The following is a 23,747-nucleotide window of genomic DNA, read 5'->3' as shown; positions in this document are numbered from 1 at the left end:
ATTTAGCAAGAGACTGCCAATACCTTGCCTGTGCAGAGGTCTGTAGTGCTGGCCAAAACTCAACAGTGCCGGATTTTAAATTCTCTTCAGCATCCCCCTGAAAGGGGTGTGAAGCAAGGGAAGAGCTTTGATAGCCTGGAAAAGCATTTGTCATTCCAGACTCTCTTAAGTTTGCAGAATCTCCTTTGAGGGGTAGACTGGAGAAACAGATGCATAGAGAGAAGGGAAAGGGAGCTCTGCTTTTTATTACAAAAATTAAGGAAGTTGAAACCTACATTCATATCCCTGCTTTGTTACTCTCAAGTCTGACACAGAGAGCCCACCCTACATAGATTTTTATGACCTACCTATCTCTGAATAAATACTCCAGCCCAGATCTGACCCCCCATGGATCCACACATGGAAGGAAATCTTGGAATGAGGAGTTCCCTCTGTCCAAGTGTCACCTCCATGGCACCGCTCCCTAACGTGCTGATCAGATGCTCCTTCACTGTGGCTCCAAGGGGATGGGGTTCTGCAACCTGCAGGACAAAGCAAGCTCAAAGCGATGGGCACAACGTCTGTCTTCTTTTCCCTTCCACCATCCTATCACCATCACAGCGTCCTCCCCACCCCACAATCTAATGAACAATCTGAAGTTGTCTGAACTTTACTGCCAAAGCCCTCCACTCTGTGGATTCCCCCACACCCTCACCCTTTCAGCAGGCAGTTCAGGAACAGCAGTCAGAAGAAGTACTGTTAGCTCAGCTCAGTCCAAGCTGAGTTGATGGGAGTGGGCAAGGATGATGCTACCGAGCTAGTATCAATACACCAAACATGCAACCTCTCGCAGATCTCCCAAGTCGGGTCATTTTGAGGTAGGGAGGGAGGACCCAGTCTCTCCTCCCCACTCCTTGCAAGCCGTCTGAGGGACACTGAGTGGAATCTTACTTAGATTTCCTCCCTCCTGACCCTCTCCTTTCTTCTCAGGGAAAATCCAGGGTGCATGCGCATGCACACACAAAGAATTAATTTAAGGAAATAGATTACACTGAAATCTACATAGACTTTAGAGATTCTAACCAGAAAGAGTATAATGTGATCTGGAAACTGAGCTACTCTATCTCAGGTGCGGGCGAAAGATTCATGTGAACATATGGAAAATGACTAACAAGGCCGTTTTGAGAATACAGTATGTTCATTAGAGCAAGTTACACTAAGGTAAAACAAATTAATATTATTGACAATGAAGCACTGCCAATCTGATGACATAAGAGTTCCTTTCAGGCCCCTCAGAGTTCAGTGCTTGTCTCTCAGCTGACTTGGGGATGAGGCTTAAAGAAGGGGTGAAAAAAAGTGCATTTTTTCCCACTAAAGAAGCCAGCAACCCATTCAACCTCAGAGAAATATCCACCTCCTGAAACTACATTACATCATTTAATACTGGCAACCTACAATGTGATGCATTAAAAGGTATCTGCTAAATTGCCTCAGACATGCAGCTTAGTACCATCAGAATATTGGTCCATAATTCTTAAATATTTTAGCCTCTTCATTTGCATTCCTCATAAAAATGTCTACAAACCACTTACAAAGGGCACCTAACCATATCAGGGCAGATTTTCAAAGGTACAAATTAGTGCTGTCAATTAATCACAGATAATTCACCCGATTAACTCAAAAAATTTATCACGATTAATCGCAGTTTTAATCACACTGTTAAACAATAGATTGCCAATTGTAGAAGAACATCCAAAAATATGTAATAATTTTCATTTTCAAATAGATTGATTTCAATTACAACACAGAATACAAAGTGTACAGCACTCACTTTATATTATTATTTTGATTACAAATATTCTAACTGTAAAAATAAAGTGTTTTTCAGTTCACCTCATACAAGTACTGCAGTGCAATCTCTATTGTGAAAGTGCAACTTACAAATGTTGATTTTTTTGTTATTAAATAACTGCACTCAAAAACAAAACAATGTAAAACTTTAGAGCCTACAAATCCACTCAGTCCTACTTCTTGTTCAGCCAATCGCTAAGACAAACAAGTTTGTTTACATTTCCTGGAGCTAATGCTGCCCACTTCTTTTTTATAATGTCACCTGAAAGTGAGAACAGGCATTCACATGGCACTGTTGTAGCCAGCATTGTGAGGTATTTACATGCCAGATATGCTAAACATTAGTATGCCCTTTCATGCTTCAGCCACCATTCTAGAGTACATGCCTCCATGCTGATGACGCTAGTTAAAAAATAATGTATTAATTACATTTGTGACTGAACTCCTTGGGGGAGAATTGTATGTCTCCTGCTCTGTTTTACCTGCATTCCGCCATATATTTTATGCTATAGCAGTCTCGGATGATGACCCAGCACATGTTTTTTTAAGAACACTTTCACTGCAAATCTGACAAAATGCAAAGAAGGTACCAATGTGAGATTTCTAAAGATAGCTACTGCACTTGACCCAAGGTTCAAGAATCTGAAGTGCCTTCCAAAATCTGAGAGGGATGAGGTGTGGAGCATGAGTGCAGAAGTCTTAAAAGAGCAACACTCCGATGCGGAAAATACAGAACCCGAACCATCAAAAAAAGAAAATCAATTTTCTGCTGGTGGCATCTGACTCAGATGATGAAAATGAACATGTTGGTCTGCACTGCTTTGGATCGTTATCGAGCAGAACCTGTCATCAGCATGGATGCCTGTCTTCTGGAATGGTGGTTGAAGCATGAAGGTATGTATGAATCTTTAGCACATCTGGCACGTAAATATCTTGTGACATCAGCTACAACAGTGCCATGTGAATGCCTGTTCTCACTTTTAGGTCACATTGTAAACAAGAAATGGGCAGCATTATCTTCTGTAAATGTAAACACAATTGTTTGTCTGAGCGATTGGCTGAACAAGAAGTAAGACTGAGTGGACTGCTGGTTCTAAAGTTTTACATTGTTTTATTTTTGAATGAGTTATTTTTGTACATAATACAACATTTGTAAGTTGAACTTCCATGATAAAGAGATTTCACTACAGTACTTATAATAGGTGAATTGAAAAATTTTATTTCTTTTATTTTTTTACAGTGCAAATATTTGTTATCAAAAATACTAAGTGAGCACTTCATTCTTTGTCGTCTGTGTTCTAACTGAAATCAATATATTTGAAAAAGAACAAAACATCCAAAAATATTTAAATAAATGGTATTCCATTATTAACAGTGCAATTAATCACAATTAATTTTTTTAATTTGCACAATTAATTTTTTTAATAGCTTGACAGTCGTAGTACAAATGGGATTCATTCAAATAACTTTCAATAGAGATGAGGCACCTACCTGCGCTCTGTGCCTCTGAAAACCTTTTCTTTCCCCGCTCTCTTTGGCTTTTATTTAATGTATCACCAAATATTACAGGTAGTTTGTTTGTTTGAAAAATCTCTAGAGATTCTGCTGGAATTTTCTGCAGATTGTATTAGCTAATTCTCATTCTTTGACAACCTTTACTTGCTAAACAACGTAATAAGTTTTTAATAATTTTCTTACTTTAGATTTTGCAATAACATCTGGCATTTTAAAAACATCCCCACGACAAACAGATAAACAAAACAAAAGACAAAAAAAAAACAAAAAAAACCTTGCATACATCTGGCAGATTTTTAATAGAATTCAGAAGATATTTCCCACTACAGAATTCCGAGGGAAATCCTCCATGCATGTCAATTGTCTATGCACATGAGTGTTGATTCCTGTAATACTTACAGAAATTCTGAAGAAGTGAAACTCCACTCCCCTTTCACACTAGTGTAATTTAAGATATGCTCCACTGACATCTTTAGAGTAACATGAACATTAGTGAGAGGAGAATCAAGCTTCAGTCTTATTTTATGGTAGATCTTGAGAGCAGCTTGATATTGTTCTGCACATACACAAGCTGGAAGTTATGCACATTAAAAGTAATTTCAAATTTTGAGACTTAATCTGGGACCTAGTCTACGTCTTTGTCATAAATCTTAGCAGATCCTATTTCCCAATAAAAAGAGAACTGTAAATTTTCCTTGATAGCTTTGAGTTTGCACAATTTAAGAGGTTGTGTGTTGTTATATATAGACACACAATGCTACATTCAACCTTCTAGACTGCAGTCTCTAGTCACTCTAGCAGGCTGCACAGCCTGTTATTTTGAAACAGCAGGTGTTTGGCATTTTAAAGGCCTGTCGGCAGATAATGAATTTAATTAATTTGCTTTACATCTTACATTTCTGTTTTTACACTAATTATTTACAGCACCACAAGATGAAGCCAATACATAAATAAATCAAACTTTAAAATTGATGGAGTACTACACTTAAAGAAATTAAGGACCTGGAGCATTTTACCAAACCAAAGTATTAGACACAAGGTTGATCAACACAGTACCAGGATGTCTACCTATACATTTCTAATATCTTCATTTCTGTAGTAAATAGGCTTCAACATCATCTGCTAAACACACAATTCCCACTCACTTTTAAAGCCAAATTATCTTTTCAGCATAGAGCCCAATTAGTCAGGCAAGCATCTAAATATCACTGCAGTGGGTGCATTAGAAGCAGAGGGCACTGCTCTAACATTTTTATCTATTTTTAGGTTAGGTTAGTAGTACGTATTGTCCTGTCTGTATCCAATAGGGTGACCAGATGTCTCGATTTTATAGAGATAGTCCTGATATTTGGGGCTTGTTCTTATATAGGCTCCTATTACCCACCACCCCTGTTCCGATTTTTCACACTTGCTCTCTGGTCACCCTAGTATCCAATGAGTCTTTCCTCCAAGCCCTTCCTGGGTTCCAAACTCCCATTTATTCCAATGGGAGTTCAGCATGCCAAAGACTTGGGAGAATCAATCCCAACTTTGGTAAAATTGTAAGGATGCAGGCTCTAATTCTCCACTGCCTTGCATATTCTGCCATCGTTTATACCTGCACAAAGTGGTGTAAACAAATAATTGCACCAACCAAAGTTTTCCATCTCTTTGTCCCTTGAATGAATTACATCTTGCACTGGGCTTTCCGGTTGAAATCTTGCATTTCTTTCCTCTCTCAATTAAATAAATTGGGCAAATTGCAGAACATACCGAGTCAGATTCAAACCTGCACCCAGTGGGTTCGATTCACTGACTGTACTCCACTTTTATACCTGCAAAAGTCCATTCATGTAACAAAGTAATGTGGCAGTAAATCATTCCAATATCTACTGCATGCAACTAGAATGAGGGCAGGGCCAGCTCCAGGCTTTTTGCCGCCCCAAGCAAAACAAAAACAAAACAACAACAAAAATGCCCCTTGAAAAGTGCCGCCCCCAAAGGGCTGGAGTGCTTTCCCTTGAAAAGTGCCACACCAAGCACATGCTTGGAATGCTGGTGCCTAGAGCCGGCCCTGAATGAGGGGGCACAATGGGGTCCCAATTCTATGCTGGCTCCAGGTAGACCAGCCTCAAGATCTGCTCAAAACTACTCTAGCTGTTTAGGCCTTAAGAGGTCAATACATTACCAGAGAATAAGCAGAGCGCACTAGCACTCTGGATATTACCCTTCCCAATCCTGACAGGGAGTTGCAGGGAGTGTCACAGATGCTAGCTAGGCAGACTGGATGCCAGCTTGGGATTGTCCTGAAGATGAAGATGTCCTTACACCAGGGAATTCTCAGCTGAGAGGATCTGATGGTTTCCCAGTCCCTTTGTGCCAACAGACCGACGCAAATGGGCAGAGTCGCAGAAGAGTATCTAGTCCCTCCACCTCTCTCCTTTTCGTCCTTACAACAGGATATCGAGCTGCTTAAATAAATATCCATTTATTGACACTGTATGAACTAACTGAAGCTTTTCACTTTCCCAATAAGAAAATCAATGGCCTAGTAGCTACTGAGTCGGTTGACCTTAGCTATAGCAGGCAAAACCAAAGACAGAAAAGGAAAAGGAAAAGTGATAGACACAAGAACTTCCTGTAGTACAATCACAACAACTGATAACCCAATTGTTTTATAGAGGAGGATTGAAACCCTTCTATCTTAGGTACTTATCAGGCCCCAACACTATAGCATCTGAACAGCTAGTAATCTTTGATGTATATATCCTCACAATACCCTCATCAGGTAGGGAAGTACTATTATTTCTGTGTTATACAGATGGGTAATTGAGGTATAGAGAGACTAAGGGTGGGATTCACATAGGCTTTTAGGCACCTACCTCCCACTGAAGCCATTGAAGATGATTTAAATAAACTCCCTCTGCTCTACACTTATTCCATCAAGGAACATTTCAACATGGTGGGAAAGGCTGCCTTCAGTGGCATTATTTCAACTATTGTTCATGGTCTTCTCCCTTTGATTCAAAGTGCTAATCTCCTCTGAAGGGATTCTGGCCTCTATAACCATCAATGGAAGTAAAATACAGTATGTGCATTGATCTTTGTTCCAGTCTTAGGTCCTACACTACAGAAATCAGAATAGAAGGTTGCGTTTAACCTTACTGTATTTGAACTGTTCTTCATTACATGGGGTAATAATTATACTGGAAAATTGTGCTACTTCCTGTTAGGAAAAAACAAACAAACAACACACACTTCATCATGTTGTGTCTGTATGTTCACTGTATCACACCTACCTGCACTATACCATAAATAAGCAAGCTGATAAAACTGTTGCTCATCAACAAAAATTATTGTCTGTTTCAATGAAGAACACTAACCTATCACTGGGGTATACTATGCACTTATATTGACAATATACACATAACATACCCTGGTGCACTCACCCTACAACATCTGTTCAAAGGGTCAGCAATAAAAACAGAGTAACATTTAGAATAAACTGCATGAAGGGAAAAGAGCTCTGCACACTAACTACAGAAAGTGTCATTTTAAATAGAGAATTTTGTACTGACAGATATGTAAAATATCTCACATACTGCAGAGACAAGGTGGGTGAAGTAATATCTTTTACTGTAAGAGAGGCTATATTTGGAGTTTCCTTACATACTGCAGTCAGAAAATTGTCCAAATGCACAATAGGAAATTATGATTATTGTATATTTGTTGCATCTATTATTAAAAAGACAAGAGTTTGGTTATGAATAGATATATTTAAGTATTCTTACATAGTAGCACACAATGAGTGTATAATATGGTAATAATGCACAGATATTATTAGCATTGTTGGAAAGCTGCGGGCAATGTAAGTATTGCGCAGGTATAAATGAATGTTGAAACAAAGTCATATCATTTTACTTACTTTTTATAGCACTGATAAGTGCGTTCCCATCTTTAATCACATCCTTTATGAATTTGTTGGTTCTCTCCAGCTCCTGCTCATAACATTTCAGCCTGTCTCGAAAATCTGGACTGTCCAGGTAGCAGTCGCTGAACTCTAACGCAGGGTGCCCCATGCTCCTTGGAGAAAAAATTAAAATCAAAATGAAAAAAGAATTCTCCAATTTAAAAAAAAATCAAAATGATTGAAAGCAAATAATCTCTTAGTGCCCAACTCACTCCTAAAACGACAGAGATTCTTGTCGTTGTCTGCTGAGGATACCAGCTTTGATTTGTATATCACAGAAGGAAGGGGCAGGCTGCCTGGTTGCACTCTACTGAAAACATAAGACAAATTTATACGACCTCTGTAGCATTCTAGCTATGACTTGGTCCTAGATCCTATTCACTATTGTCCTCTTCCTACTCCTACGGTGTCGTTTCCATTCCTTACCGAAAATCCACCCAAACAGCAGCACTAGGGGGTCCCTGCTCTGTTACTCCCCTTCTCTGATCTGCAGACGTTCGCTCGACTCAAACCTCTCCACACCTACTAACGCATCCGGCTGCTCTGAATGAACCCAGGGGCTGAGGCGGCCGGGAGGCGTCCATCCAGCGCCGCGCTACAGAACATCCCCACCCCCTACCGCTCCACTTTGTGCGAGGATTTCCTTCCTTGTATTCCTCAAGCACCGAGTGGCTCTCAGCCTCCAAAGGTGGCACCTCCCCTTTTCTCCTGCGCTCTTAAAGAAACAGGAGGGAGAGCTGGTTGTTCCCTCAAGGAAACTGGATCTCTGTGTCTGTGGCAATAGTGCTTTCCGCCCCGATCCGCGTGAAGAGCGACACATAACCCTGAGCATTACATTTAAAACAGACTTCCTCGCTCGGGGACAATGTCCTCTTTCAGCTCCTACTGAGCCCCTTCTGTTTCTTGCAGCAGCTCCCCATTCCCCAAATCTCCCTGAGTCGCTGTTCAGGGAGGATTCTCTGGGGACCTGCTCATGAGCGCCACACGCTTCTCCTAGGCAACCGTGTTGATTTCACATGGGTATTTCCCAGGGAATGCCTTGGTGCTCCTGGAGGATCGCTCTTCTGTTTGGTGAGCTAGCATCTCCTGCGCACTCTTCCTCGCTCTAGCTGAGCCCTCAAGGGTTAACACCTTGTTGTTAATGTAGCCTCACACTCTACAGGCAGCATCCAGAGAGGCAGGAGGGAGGAGACACAATAGAGGCATAGCAGCTGCTGCAAACACGTCCTTACGGAAACTGAACCGGGATGAATCCCGCTGCAGCAATACTCCCTCCTCCGCATAGCGCCTGCAGGGCTGCCTGGGAGGTGTAGTTTTTCTTTCCGCAGGATCTGTATTGTGTAAGTGAGTGAGAGGACCCCGCCCTTGTTCCAAGCGCCCACCCTCTAGCTCCGAGGGACTGTTTTTCCAGAGAATCCGGCACTAAAGGTACAAAGTAGTGGACGAAGTAGCATGGACTGAGCGAAAACTCAGACTGAGTGATCAGTATTGTCTGCTCTGATTTACCTTGCTTGGCCCCTAGTCATGTACCTTAAAGTGGAGCTGTCTGACTGCTAAGCCACCCTAGGGACCCTCACAAAAAGACCAGCTTTTGAAAATGTATGAATATGCTAAGCATAAATTTATGCATGTGCTAAGCATAAACTTTACGTTCTGTGTGTGATCTCAATTAAGTTAGGCACAATGCACAAAGTTAAGCATCTGAGTTAAATCTTTGCAGGATTGGAGCCACCAGCTCTATTTTCAGTCCCAGCTTTTTCTTTTATTATTGGCTTGAGCGTTTAAGTTTAAAAAAAATCATGTCACTTTAAATCAGCAAGCTAGCAGGGCTAAAACCTTTGTCCTAAATTCCTGTAATCTAAACACTTTTATTAGCAACTGTAGATAGGTACAGATGTTAGGGGTGATGTTTTTGCTCATATAATCTGCAAGTCATTTTATACATGATTTTCTGTTCAGAAAAATTAACAATATAATCCTCATTGTTTCATTCAGATGTCTTGTTTAGAACAAGATAAAACATGAGAACTTTTTATTTTATACTGATGAAAATCTCCATACTATATCTACTGTGCACACTTGTTCTTGAGGACCAAGAGGGATACAATATGTTTCCAGTTTATTAAAGTATATGATTATGTATCTTCTTCATCCCTCTTTCTTGTTTTCTGTTAATGCAGAACACATTTATCCCCTTAAAAAGTCAGGAAAACATTAATCAGTAAAACTAAATCTTCCTTCTTGTCCAACAACATGCTCTGAACAGAACAGAATAATAAAATCATATTAGAGTCTGATTGTACTTACATACTATTAAAGCTGTTTAATAAAATCTCACTTATTCTTTCATGCTGATCTGCACAGTTCTTTAATATTTTGCAGGTAATATTAACAAAAGAAGATGATCTACGAGCACATTGGCCCTAGAGACTTATCTCAAGGTCAAAATGTTGATGTTTTCATCTTCTTTTTGTCAATGTAGCCAGGAACTTAAAACAAACACTCTTTACAGTAATGTGGAAAAATATTTGTTTACATGTTAAACAATAAGGTTCCTCTTCTAACTGTTGTACTATCACTAAAATAGGAAGGAAACTGATTAATACCATCTCATTTAAAAACTGACTGAATTTATTGCTGTTGACGCTGAGGAACTGATAACATGGATTTTAGCCAAGAGCAACACACATGGACTTCTTTTACACTCTGTTGATGCAAATTCAGTCCTGACCTGCCACCAGGGCCGGTGCAACCATTTAGGTGACGCTGGCATTTGGGAGGCGCCATTTGCTTCTGCAGCAACCGTGGCAGCCGGATCTTCGGCCGCCCCGATTGCCGCCAGCATTTAGGCGGAGGGAGCTGGGGCAGGGGAGCACGGGGAGGGCCTCCTGCAGCAAGTAAGGGGGGGGCAGCACGCAGGGGAACTCCCCGCCCCAGCTCACCCTGCCCTGCCTCCTCCCGGAACACGCTGTGGCCGCTTCACTTCTCCCACTTCCCAGACTTGCGGTGCCTAAGCTGATGATGCCGCAAGCCTGGGAGGCGGGAGAAGTGAAGCGTCCACGGCGTGCTCGGGGTGCTCGTGCTTGTGTGCGAAACAGGGGTGAGCTGGGGTGGGCGGAGGGTGGGTAGCTGCCGCAAGGGGGGAGCCTCAGGGTGGAGGGAGGGAGCTGCTCCGGGGGGTTGTGTGTGGGGGATTGCCTCAGGGCGGCGGCGCAGGGGGGGGCAAGGTGGAAGTTTCGCCTAGGGCATGAAACATCCTTAAACCGGCCCTGCCTGCCACCTTGCTATTCCAGTCATAGGCCCCCACATGCAGCTCTTCCAACGCACCTCTGTTCGGACATGCAGATTTCCTGATGTTCTTGTGCCAATCTTCCACTTCACAGAGACCATTAATCAAGACAAATTCTGTTTTAGTAATATGCATGAATTGGGACTAGACAAATGACACATCTTCACATGTAGCCTACTACCCAAAATTTGAGCACAAATCTCCAAACCCACTCTCTGAGCACGATGATTTGATTATAGAGGATAAAGTAACCTGGACACTGATTTTTATTGACAGGGTTTGTCCATTTATTTACATATTTTCAAACATCCAAACAACTTTAAAATCTCTGTAATTATTTTGATTAGTCTGAGTCCAACTCCTAGGGAACAGGTGTCCCCATCACAAACCACCACCACCATAACTGGCACTAATTGATCCCATTGAGGGATGACACAGAACAGAGGTCAAGGTCAAAGGATCATGGAACCTGAATGTCTCTTATCCCTAGAGACAGAGGCCTTCCAGATCAGCTTCGGAGAAAAAGCCACCAGCAGGGAATTCTCTATAACCAAGATAACGATTTAGGAAGCCAGAGACACTTATGAGGGTTGGACAAAATCACTTATGAGGTTGGGATGCTGTGGTGATGGGCACTCGAGATAGCTAGGTGGATAATACAAGTTATGAATCTTTCCACTATGTCCTTCTCAACCCCAGCTCTTGCTGATGCGTGGATCATTTCATCCTGACACACCTCATCCAGCACAGGGAATCGCTGTAGGGTGCCAGGCTGCCTGCCCCAATTCCAAGGCTGGCTCCAGCTTTTTTGCTGCCCCTTCGCTCTGAGAGGGACCCATCGCTGAATTGCTGCCGCAGACCTGGACGTGCTGCCCCTTTCCATTGGCCTCCCCAAGCACCTGCTTCCTTGGCTGGTGCATGGAGTCGGCCCTGCCCAATTTCAAGGCACCTCCACTTTCTCTGCTCTCCCCTGGGTGCCACTCAAACCCCAGGTAGATTGCAGCCCCCCGCCTGCTGTATCCCAAGTGGGAAGAGAGTGCATGGGGAAGAGTGAGCTGCCTTCCCCTCTCAGGCAGGCAGGAGCTTCCAGCTGGCTTGTGAGCTGCAAATGGCCCCATATAGACAGGGCCCTGAGTATCCCGGAGTAGCATGTGGGACCCAAGGGTACCTTGCATTGCATGTGCCTATAGACAGCTTCCCTGCAGACCCTCCATGCGGGGATCGTGCCTCTGAATGTGTGTGGGGGAGGAAGGGGGTTAATGCCAGAGAATGAGAACTCTCCTTTGTGAGGGTGCGTGTGGCCCTTTAAGAGGCGAGGCTCTGGGCTGTGTGCCCTTCCCCGCCTTGAGTCGGCGGCGCCTGTCCCTTTAAATCTCGGCTGTTACGCCTGCGGCCCCTCCGGTGGCTGGGTCCAGTGTTGCCATGGATACTGAGGCATATGACGCAATCTCTACGCGCGCTGCGCGGGCCGATGAGATGGTGAATCGGTGTCCACGTCGCATCAGCGGCAAGCAGGGCAGCGGAGCCAAGATGGCGGAGGCAGAAGAGAGCCGGGCTGGGGGAGTCGCGAAACCGCTGGTGAGACGGGGCGGTGGCCTGGCCCTGGGATGTATGGGGGAGACCCAGCACTGTCGCGCCTGGGTGGAGGGGCCAGAGCTGAAAAGGAGGCGCGCCCGGACTCCTGGGTTCTGTTCCTGGCTGGGGTGTGGGGTTCAGCCCAGCGGCTGAGCTGAGGGGAGAGTCTAGAGGTTGTGGGTGGCTCATGGATCCCTGGGCTTGGGGAAAAGAGGAGTCCGGCGGTTCGAATGGGGCAGGTTTGTTTCCCATCGATGCCACTGACTTTCTGTGAGACCTTGGGAAAGCCACTTCGCCTTTATGTGCTTCCATTTCTTCACCTGTCACTTGGAGACAGTTGCACTGACTCACGGGGATGAGGTGGAAGGCTTAAATAATCCCCGCCCCTCCTGGTAGATGTTAGAGTTAAGCACAACAATAGTAGTATTCTAGAAACTTTCCCTTTGTAGGCCCTCCTGAACAGGGTTCCCTTCAGCGCAGACCAGGCTACTCTTTATTTGCTTGCATCACTCAACAACAAAAATCCTGTTACAGCTGTTGGTGGTGGAGAAATAAATGTATTATTCACCACATACACTTCATTTGGTGCTTCATCTGTGTAGTTTATACTGGGGATATGAATAGGTGTATATTGTTCACTTTACAGTGGTCCTTGTTTTCATGCTGTGCTTAAATGTATTGCTGTCATTATTATAAAATTATGTAGCATCATTAATGTACATAGCTCTTTACAGGACATAGACAAGTCTTGTAGCCTGACCTAGAGAGCTTACAATGTAAATAAGGACAAACACAAGTCATAAGGTAACAGGGGAGGGAGTACCTGGGGTTTATTGACAAGGAAAAGAAAATAACCTTTGATTGTATTTATGGTCCCCCCTGCTCACACATTGTGGCTTGCCTCTTTGTTGTGAATTGTTTGAAATAGGGAGGCTGCTACTAGAATACAAATTACTTTACAAAGAGAATATTTAAATAAGTTAGATTACTCATTACTTTCTTTATACTCTGCAGGAAAAAGTCCTAGGCAAACGCCAGTTATTTTCTGTATTTAAAAAAAAAAAATTTAAAAAAATGATTAGTTTGCAGGTCTCTCAGATGTGTCAATATCAGAAGATATTCCAGTGGAAGGGGAGATCACAGTTCCTGTTGGATCTCACTCCCCTGATGAAGACTACTCCACATTGGATGAACCTGTTAAGGATACTATTGTGAGTTTATATCCCTTACTTACTGCAGTGGTTTTCAACCTGTGGTCTGTGGACCCTTGTGGGTCCTCAGCCTATGTCTAAAATTTCCAAAGGGATCTGCACTTCCATTTGAAATTTTTTGGGGTCTGCAAATGAAAAAAGGCTGAAAACAACTGTTTACTGTATCTCTGATAACACATGAAGTTTTTCTGATCTCTTGGGCTAAATACAACAAGAAATGTTGGTTTTCTTGCTTTGTAATTGGTTGTAAATTTTAAAATTCAAAATTTTATAAAACAAAAACTCCTTTGGGCAAGGAATCTGAATTACAACCATAAAAATCCTCAAATTTGTTCTCTGTGCCCCACTCAAAATTTCCGTAGTTGCCAGGGCATCAAGCCAGACAACGAAATCTCCTCTTCTTGGAGCAGCAAACAAATAACGTTATTAGCTGGATGTTATGAAAAGAGGGATCTAGCTGATTTCGTGCACTGGGACTCATTATGCTGTGAATCTAATTTTTATACTATTATAGGGCGTGCTGTAGAAAGCATCTGACCCAAGTATCTCTTGATTTAATATCAGAGAGATGTTATGATTTGTAGCTTGCAAAAGTATTTCCTCCTTCATTTTGTTAACACTTTAATACCTGTGAAATGGTATACTAGAGATGTCACTTGTGTGTTTCAGATGCGAGATCTAAAGGCAGTTGGAAAGAAATTTGTGCATGTCATGTATCCCAAAAAGAGCAGCGCGCTCCTCAGAGACTGTACGTATCAGATTTTCTAAATCGTGGGAGGACCAACACTGCAAGACAAATATTCCTAAAAGCCACTGCATGAGTTGGACAAAGTCTTTGCTTTAATGAAATATCTGGAAAATAGAATAGCCATATGTTGTTTCTCTGCAAGATACAGAATAACAAAAGCAAATGAGGCAGTTGTGTGAAGAGGCAGAACAATACTGACATCTCTTTTAAGTGAACTGTTTATCAGAATGAGTCCAGACGCATTCAAATTAAGAACGTCTTTATATACAGTATATGATACCAGATGTTAGCTATGACAGTTATGGGATTGGAAACTGGAAAAGGGATACACTGGGCTGTTTTAATACTCTTTTTTGCTAGAGAGATACTGTTCCGAACAGCAGTATCTGATGTCATTCTGTTTCTTTCTCTACAGGGGATCTTTGGGGTCCTTTGGTGCTGTGTGTTTCACTTGCACTGTAAGTATCTGTTATCTTTCTATGTGCGAATGGAGGAGGGAATTTCTGACATGTCATGGTCAGGTTACTCTAGTGCTTAGGCTAGTGTGCTACAGATATTAATGGTGAAACTTATATGAGCAATTGACTCTCTAAAACCCTAAACTTATTAAGGGCATCTCTTTTTATTTTGGATTTTAGGGTAAATGTAGGTAATAAATTATTCCTGTCTAGCCCTGCTATCTTGGGGATAAATTCTATCGAAAACTACAGAGGTCCTGGTAATTCTTGATTTTACTGTGTACAGCAAGTCTTCTTTGGGCTAAATGTTCTGCATTTCATATGCATTATCCAGAAAGAAAAATGCAAGCTGTGTTGCTCATCCGTAGTGAGACACTCATGATATGAAAACTCTGGGCTTATTGTTTTTCATTACCCATTTGTCATTTCAAAATAAAAGTGAGGTCAGTTTCCAAAGCAAACTTACGCTACTGAAAGGCTGGCTGCTAAATTGTTATTTTGCTGCATAATTGTAAAGCACGAAAGCCTTAATCGCTTCTTTTGACTGTTAAAATGCTGTTAGCATGGTTGGATCAGGAGGCAATATTCCATAGGGCAATTTGATATATTAGAATAAGTTTCTATTTGCACTCTGCACAAGATGGTTGAGTTACAGATCCCTCAGGCAGTCTGTTTTGAATCTGTATGGGGATATGAAAAGACAAACGAGCAGGGCTTTAATTCTACTAGTTAAAATAACACCATCCTTAACTTTTACAGCAATAAGCTGATGGTCCATAAGGCATAACTGTTAAGATACTATTCTAAAAAAAACTAGTTACTATATCACTTTTCCTTTTACATACACAGCTGCAGTACTAAGTCATCCGTGAGCTGTACTAATGGTCTGGAAGCTATAGCTGTCGACTGTTCCCCTTTTCACCTGACCAGTGTTGTGTGTTAGAAAAAACAAACCCACCGTGGGGATAATTGACTTTTTATCTATGGTAAAATAAATGTGCATGTACATAAAAATTGTATATAGTTGACTGTCTTCCTCCATCAATTTAACTTGTCATCTTGGCTGTATTTGTTTCAGGGCATGGACCATGTGTGTGTTAGGCATACAACACAATGTGGCCCCAATCTGGATTAGGCCCTCTGGGTTCTACTGCAGAATACATGTTTAATATAGCAATACTCTTAGGGTATGTCTACACTACTCGCTGGATCGGCGGGCAGCGATCAATCCAGTGGGGTTCGATTAGTCTAGTCTAGATGTGCTACATCGATCCCTGAGCGCTCTCCTGTACTCCGCCGCCACGAGAGGTGCAGGCAGAGTCGATGGGGGAGCGACAGCAGTTAACTCACCGTGGTGAAGACACCACGGTAAGTTGATGTAAGACGTTGACTTCAGCTACGTTATTCATGTAGCTGAAGTTGCGTAACTTAGATTGATTTCTGCACCCCGCCCCCCCAACCCCGTGTGTAGACCAGGGCTAAGAATACATCACTTAGCATTTCATATTTGCCAAGTATTGTGAACCCTAATTACTACTTTCCTCATTCCAATGAGGTAGGAATTAATTAATACCCCCAAAGGTAAGTTACTTTAAATGATCTGAAGGCATATGGAACTAAAAGGTGTATACCAGATACTATCTTCAGTATATTCCCCACTAGTTTATCACTGTGTTGAAAGAGCAATACTGAAGGTAGTTTTGACATGACTATTTATATTGCAGTGGCACCTAGAAGCCTCAACCAGATTAGGACCCCCTTTTGATAGGCACTGAACAAACATAGTAAAAGGCACTGTCCAGAACGAGGCCCTACAAATTTTTCGGAAGTCCCTGGTTTAATACCTGGTGACAGCCACAATGGTGTTGGTTACCTGTCTTCCATCTCTGACCTCTCCTTTTTATCTTTAGATCCAGGTTCAATTCCTTGCTTTGCTTGTGTGACCTTAGGCATATCACTTTGTTTCTGTATCTTATTTCCCCACCTTAAGATAGTTAATAGTATTTCACTACTTTGCAGGCATGTTGTGAAGATAAATACATTAAAGATTGTAAGATGCTTGGATACTAAAGTAACGGGCCATTTATGTACTTTAGATTCTCATTTACCCTAAGGCATCCTTACACTGCCAGAACAGTGTAATAAGACCTTTGTAAGGCTCATTCCCATTACACTCGTTACACCTGCTCCTGAGTCTCCTTGGACAATTTGTTTGTTTTTAAAGTTGCACTTTCCTGTTTTTTTAAGTGTTCACCTGAATGATCTACATCAACAAAATGGAGAAATTGATTAGACATAAAGTACTGTCAACTGCACAAAGTAAAGAAACTGTGGAGCAAATTAACTTTCTCATCTTTCAGTTGTAGTAATCTTGGCTATTACATGTAACAGTTGTAGATAAAATCTTCTAGAGAAATGATGTTTTTAAAATAGCGTACCTTTCAATTGGGTCACACTTGTTCCATCTATCCAAGCCTCGCTTTTAGTCCCTCATATTGTGGTTCAGTGGATAGAACTAAGGACTCCAGATCAGGAGACTTGAGTTCTGTTGCTTGTAACTCTACTGACTCATTGTTTCATTGTTTTCTCCTTGGGTAAATCACTTGTCAAATGGGAATGAAGCTTGTCTTTGGAAAGTGCTTGTTGATCTATGGGACAGTCATTACTACCTCTTTCATACCTTCTTCAATGCTGCCCTTCTGACTTTCCTTAGGTTTTGAATGAGACAGGTCAGATGCACAAAGCTTTCTTAATGTATGTGTTGATAATCTCTCAAAGTAATCAGTGCATCCAAATCTGTTTAAAAATAAACAAACCCTCCATGCCACTTTAAGATACGACCTTTCTTTGACCATCCACTGTTGTATGGCCTCCATCCATTGTATTATTGAAGTACCTTTTTTCTGTCTAACTTGCACTATAAACTCCATGGGGCAGGACTTGTCTTCACTTTTGTGCAGAACTGATCATGCTATTTACTCAAATAATAAAGAGAAATTTGACTCCAACCTACCTGAGAATCATCATCTCTTAGGCTTAATACAGATGTTAGAAATAAAAAATGAAATATATTACTGCCATGTGTTGATCTAGTATTTTGCTCTATTCTCTGCCTTAGGATGCTTCAGGGAGGGTCAGCAGACAGTAAAGAAGATGGAGGTCCCCAGTTTGCTGAGGTCTTTGTTATCATCTGGTTTGGAGCAGTTGTCATTACACTAAACTCAAAACTGCTTGGAGGAACCATGTAAGTATACATGTGAACAATAGTAATGAAAATGCTCTAGTGTGTGGAATAACATTTTTGTTGTTCACACACAACTTCCTTGTCTGTCTTCCTCCATCTCCCTTTGCCCCCTTTTAGATCTTTTTTTCAGAGCCTTTGTGTCCTGGGTTACTGTGTCCTGCCTCTGACAGTGGCTATGCTCGTGTGCAGGCTGGTACTACTAGCAAGCTCGGGGACTGTCAGCTTCATTGTGCGACTTGTTGTAGTGATGGCTATGTTTGGCTGGTCAACCCTAGGTAAGGAACTTTTAGCAACAAAACTGTATCATGGACGCAAAACAATGAAGAGTTTAGTGATTTTGCTGTTAAGAAAGGTGGGTCTGCCAGGCAGTCTGCTGATACCATGGGTCAAGAAGAGATCATGGTTTGGGTTCTCCAGGTTCACAAGGTTTTGTGGAAGCAGCACTCTCAGCTCTGGAGGTGAAAGAGTCTGCCGTTCCCCATGCCTCAGCTGATGCTCCTGGTCATAGGCATGTTGACAGACTCACATTTGCTCTGCAGTTAGCATTTCTTGCCTGGAGGAAGGGTTGCTATATGTTGCTTTTGAAGAAGAGAAAAACAGTGTATAACACCAACATAGGAGTATTGGGGGCTTTATTTCCTGGCCTATGTTAAACTGGAAAACACTTATGTAATGTAAACATTTTTGCACTATTTCTGCTAGTCTTATTTTGAAAATATGTTGCTTGGCATGTAACATCTTCCAAATGTTTCCTTTTCAGCTGATAAAGGAAGACATACAAGTAGTGAGAGGGAGAAATGTCTTTAGCACAAAATGTGGGAGTCTTACTTTATTATAGCTTTTCCTTTCACTTTTAAATTTACAGGAGATCCTAATTTAGAAGCATTTACTAGTTTCTGATTCAATTTGAAAATCTTTTAGCTTTGTGCACATTTCAAGTGTGTGTTCTCTCTTTGTCACCAGCATCCACAGCCTTCCTGGCAGACAGCCAGCCTCCAAATCGCAAAGCTCTTGTTGTTTACCCCATATTCCTCTTCTACTTTATCATCAGCTGGATGATTCTCACCTTTACACCTCAGTGATGAGGGATCAACAGAGACTGCACAACACAGAACTGAAAGTTTTCATAAGTGCTGCTGTTAATTTGTGGACTTTATCTCCAATTCATAGATATTGCATAACATAAAAAAAGCAGGCTATGGAATAAAGCCAGAGAGCTGAAGCATTTATCATTTCTAAGAATGAGATATACAAAGAGCCAGTTGCTCGACAGATGCAGAAATCCAGCTACCGAATTTTATTTAATCTTGCTGTTTAGTATAAATAAAAGAATGCCCAGTCTGAGAAGAGACTGTCTCATCTGAGGAATGCAGACTAAGGAAGGAAGTTTCTTTGAGAATAGAGAGGATAAAATCCTATCTTGGAACTTCAAGAAAATTGATAATTGAAGACTAGGTAATAACTATCTGACTTAGCAGAATTCCAGTTCATGTTTCGAGTTCTCTTTAAATTGAATATTGCCCTCTGAATAATAGAACACATTTCCTGACTCATACTGGGTAGGGAAGAAGGGTATCTAAATCCTGTCTTTCTCCTAGATGTGCAAAGAGGTGAAATCTATACAAAGTGCATCACAGGGGCAATAATTTTTCCTTTTCAGATCAAATTTCAGGTCTCAGCAAAAATACACGTTTGCTCCATGCTTTTCTTCATCAGAGCATGTCTGAAGGGAGCTGTTTCTGTTCATACTGATGCAAACTGCTCTTGTGCATTTATGCACTTCAGTCATTTCATGTGTGTTGGGAACAGTTCACAAGCTAAATGTCTCAAATACTAGTGTGACACTAACTGATCCATACAATTTCATGAGGAGATGGTGTTTACACTGGACGGTTACAAATTCCCCTTTGGTAACCCAAGATCAGAATGTCAAAGTCCAGAGGAAGGCTTCAGACTCTATACTTCGAAGGTGATGGCACTGATTGCCCAGCTATCACTCTGCAACTTTTGAACAAAGAATTGGGCAGTTGGAGAGCAGTGTACCATCGCTGCAATGAATTCCTGCTGAGTGAACTGAACTTTTGGTACTTGAGACGTTTGCCCATTAGCATACAAAACAAGGACTCAAGCCTGTTATAATAAACCTGTTATAATATTTAGGACGGAGGAATGAATTAAATGGTCCATAAGTGAAGATGTTGGCTGTTCTGAACTAGTATGGGTATCTGGTGCTTAATTGCTTAGTGACTTATATTTGGTGTTTAGAGGGGTGGCACTTGCACGTAAATGTTAGCATTTGTGCATATGGCTCCTGCTTTTGGTAGGGGGAAATACGAAATTTCTGTAGATTTAGACTGAATATTTATAAACGGGGATGGAACCTTCCTTCAAATATGTATACATGCCTGTTCTGCAGAAGCTGATACAGATACACAAATGTGCCAGTCCATCTCTAACACAAAGATAACCTCCTGCATAGGTACTCTTTGAGAGTCACACAGAGGTTATTTGTGTTGTATAGTAAGCAACATACAAGGAGAGCTGCAGAACATCAAAACTTGGGATTGGGGGTAGAGGGGAGGAAGTTACTGTTCAAATATGTAGTTCATTCCCATTGAGATGTAAATATACTTAGTTTTATTTTTAAATATGAAGTGCAAATCTTTTTCTAAACACTCTCATAGACACACATTTAGGATCCCAAATCACTGACTGACTGTAGATTGTAAGAAATTAATTAATGTTTGGCGGATGCAAAGGGGGAGAAAACTGATTTAGTTACTCCCTGTGAAGACCTGAATTTAGGCTCCTGCTTCTTCCTGTCTGCAATAGTTGACATCAGTGAGTTTGTGGAACAGACAGCTTCATTTACTGCCTTTCTTATGCTATATTCATTTGCTGCTGAGGGAGGTGCAAGTATTCAGATACTTAATTGTAAAATGCAATAGTGCATTTTTAAGTTCATACTCGTTACTGATCTGGGATGTGAAATGTCTTTGTATATTTGTTTTTAAAACTGTGCAGTTCACCTTTTCAGTCCCGTTAAATCAAGTGCACTTTATAAGATGTCAAAAACAAATATCTTAGGCAAGTGAAAAAGATAGAAAATCGGTTAGACCATTAAAATTAGACTCTTTGGGCCCAGTTCTTCATTCCCTACTCAAATGAGTACTCTCATCGAGGTCAGTGGAATTGTTTATAAGAGTAAGAATTTCATAATCAAAACCTAGATGTGCACACCTTTCCAGAAAGTCAATCTTTTCTGAAAGATTTGATTTTTCTTTTTCCCCAGTGTCTTTTATGATTTAAACTCAGGTATGTGAATTTCTTTAAAATAACTAACATTAGAATTTATCAATATCTCCTTGAGAGGAGATAGTTGTCAGGAAAGAAGAGTTTTTAATTTAAACTACAAATGTTGTGAGAAGCATGATTTAAAACCCTCCATTCATACTTTATTTTGTTTACTTCTGAGCTTCAAGGTGGCTTGTTCTATGAGAATTAATATATTGCTCTTAGGTTGTGAATGGTGCAGGAGGGTTATTTTTATCATTTAAAAGTAGCCATTATAGGGTTTTTAGTCTACAGAGTTTTTAATGTGAAAAGGGGTAGGGGCAAATGTTCTGGTTATACAGTAAAGGTGTTACTTTTGGCTTGTAGCAGTAATACCTTTGAACATGGAAACTGCCCCCTTTCAAAGCAGTAGTCTACAAATGCAGATACACAGGTTTAGAAAGCATAACTCCCTAAAGTCTTTCGCAGTAACAACAGGATGCAGGTGAGGAACTGTATATATTCTGAAGTTTCATGCTTCCAGTTGAATAATGCTACTTTTTTTTTAAAAAACCATCACTACTTCTAGTTGTTACAATTCATTGTCACAATAAATCCACCCAACTGCTCTTACACTGGTATCAACAGGGGAATTTATTTCAAGTATACTATAAACCCCTTTAAAAATAAATCTCTATACAGCATTATTATCTGTTTTGACGAAGCTTGTCTGCATATCTATCTTGGTCTTTTAGCTGAAGGAGGAAGGGAAATGTTTGCATTTTTGAACGTCTAAGCCTTTTTGTAAACAAAGCCTTATCTTACCAAAAAAATGCTAAGAAGGCAAGCAGCCCTGAATATGGGCATCAAGTTGAATGGCTTCACAGTTGCTCCTTTCTGTTAATTTTATTTCAGTTCATAAAAGCTAGAAGCTAAAATTGTCTAATTTTCTATGATGCTTGTGAACAGGAAGTTGACTGACTATAGAGTGAAGATATTACTGTAACCTGAGGACTCTCCATCTTAAGAGTTTGATTGTGATGTCCAAAATGTATGTGTTCTGGAATGACTTAACAAGACGCACACATTGCTCATGTTTGCTGTAGTTAAAATACACCTAAAATAGTTATGGGTAACCTGAAGTACCTATTGATAAAATGTTTCCATACTAATATGTGGACAGGTAAAGAACCAGTCTACAGATGTTCATCTGTTAGATGGAGAGAGAAGATTTGCATTCTTCATTTTTTATTTATAACATAGTATGATTGAAATTTTGTGTGTGTACAGCAAATCTTCCCTTTGTGAGGTTTGGGGACGCAACTTAAAGGGATAACAGCAACTGAAAAAAATCACACTTCTGTCTGAAGCCTTTTCTGTTATTAACAGCAGGTACAAAGATGACTATAGCTGAATAAAATTTGACAGCATTTTGTTTACAGTTAGCTTACTGCTGTTTAAGTTGATTTGTTCCCACGGCTTTTGGGTGGAGGTAAACGATTTAAAAATAGGAAAATGGAACTGTAAAATCACAAACATGGGCAGGGGTAATACCTGCTCCTACTTCTAATTTATCTTTAGAAACTGACTAATTCCAGTTGAATGTGTTCCTTCAAAACTGCAGCATTTTATGAAGTCCTGGGGTAACATATGATGAGTGGTTCTAAATCTACTCTCAACATGCTGATCTGATTGTAAATCATATACTCATTGCATCTGGCTTATATCTTTGTATTCCTCCAAAAGAATGTGTATAGTTAATCCATATAAGCACAATATTTATTTAAGTTTATTATTTGAGGATGCATAGGGTCACTTACTGTCTTACTTACCAAGGGGGAAAAGGGTCTCCTTCCATTTTAAAGCTGGTGGTGGGGAGAGGGGAAGGTCAGGGCATGGGGATTAGAGTAGACTTTTTGCCTTAACGAAATGTATAATTTTTCTGTAGCGAAAGCAGATGCTCTTCTGATGCATAAACTGCTATTCTTTCCCACTCAAACTTTGATACTGTCACTTGTAAGTTTTGAAAACCCCTTTGATTCTGAATTAAGTTTGATCTTCTTCCCTTGTACATACCAGACCTGTGAAAAAGAGAACATGTAAATTATTTGTTAAATTTTAAAGTAATAAATTAAAATATTGAAAGGGACATAGAACGTGTGTGATTTAAAAGTACTGTTGACTGCACTCTAGGATCTATGCTAGCTGGCCATTCTCCATAATGTTAATATTTTTTAAAATGCCAATTTGGACAATCTTTATTGTAAGCATTATGCAACCTGAGCTACCAGGACCTGGGAACACAGCAGCTACCTATGGGAGTGTAAGCATTCTTGTGAAAGGCTCTCAAGGAAATCCTATCCAGCCTTTGTCCAAAGGACCATGAGTTTTATGCGGTCTTGAGGGAAGATAGTCTGAATTAAGGAAGGCTGGGGAAAGAAGCAGTTTTTTCCTTTTCGCTTGGTTTTTGTGCTTGTAAAATGCTTCCATGGGTATAAGTAAGTGGTGAATTCTGACATGGTAGTATTTTGCACCCAGCTTTCACATGTGTACACACCAAGGTGCAAAACAGGGGATAAAGTCCTAGTAGGACTTATCCTATTCACTACTGAAAACCTCTGTCTTAGGGGAGGAACACAGCTTCCATTAGGGCAC

General features: G+C 40.9%; 2 protein-coding genes across 7 annotated transcripts in view; one reads left to right on the top strand and one right to left on the bottom strand.

Moving 5' to 3' along the window:
- The window catches only part of OPHN1 (oligophrenin 1), a 125,818-nt gene extending 117,601 nt beyond the window's left edge, over positions 1-8,217 (bottom strand). The window contains exons 1-3 of one of the 6 annotated variants that reach the window (XM_075068767.1): positions 8,130-8,217; positions 7,507-7,604; positions 7,250-7,407 (exon numbers count right to left, since the gene is read on the bottom strand). In XM_075068767.1, coding sequence (XP_074924868.1) covers positions 7,250-7,403 — 154 coding nt within the window. In that variant the 5' untranslated portion in view covers positions 7,404-7,407; positions 7,507-7,604; positions 8,130-8,217. Of the gene's footprint in view, positions 1-7,249; positions 7,408-7,506 lie in introns of all 6 variants that reach the window. The other 5 variants (XM_075068766.1, XM_075068765.1, XM_075068768.1 and 2 more) reach the window with 5 other exon arrangements.
- Positions 8,218-12,045: 3,828 nt separating this feature from the next.
- Positions 12,046-23,241, top strand: YIPF6 (Yip1 domain family member 6). Its single transcript, XM_032804747.2, has 7 exons — positions 12,046-12,161; positions 13,241-13,369; positions 14,039-14,117; positions 14,533-14,575; positions 17,694-17,819; positions 17,937-18,094; positions 18,783-23,241. The coding sequence occupies exons 1-7, from the start codon at positions 12,060-12,062 to the stop codon at positions 18,899-18,901; spliced, it is 756 nt and encodes a 251-aa protein (XP_032660638.1). The 5' UTR covers positions 12,046-12,059; the 3' UTR covers positions 18,902-23,241.
- The last annotated feature ends 506 nt before the right edge of the window (positions 23,242-23,747 follow it).

Source organism: Chelonoidis abingdonii, chromosome 8 (genome assembly GCF_003597395.2).
Source record: "Chelonoidis abingdonii isolate Lonesome George chromosome 8, CheloAbing_2.0, whole genome shotgun sequence".
In the NCBI taxonomy this organism is placed as follows: domain Eukaryota; kingdom Metazoa; phylum Chordata; order Testudines; family Testudinidae; genus Chelonoidis; species Chelonoidis abingdonii.
Note: the sequence above shows the minus strand (reverse complement) of the source record. Positions and strands in the feature narration are given on the sequence as shown.

What these genes read in the sequence shown, in the direction of transcription:
- YIPF6 (XM_032804747.2), top strand. Translation starts at nt 12,060, where the DNA reads ATGGTGAATCGGTGTCCACGTCGCATCAGCGGCAAGCAGGGCAGCGGA. An exon ending in CTGTGTGTTTCACTTGCACT is followed by an intron (nt 14,576 to 17,693) that starts GTAAGTATCTGT and finishes TCTCTGCCTTAG; the next exon opens with GATGCTTCAGGGAGGGTCAG. An exon ending in AAACTGCTTGGAGGAACCAT is followed by an intron (nt 17,820 to 17,936) that starts GTAAGTATACAT and finishes GCCCCCTTTTAG; the next exon opens with ATCTTTTTTTCAGAGCCTTT.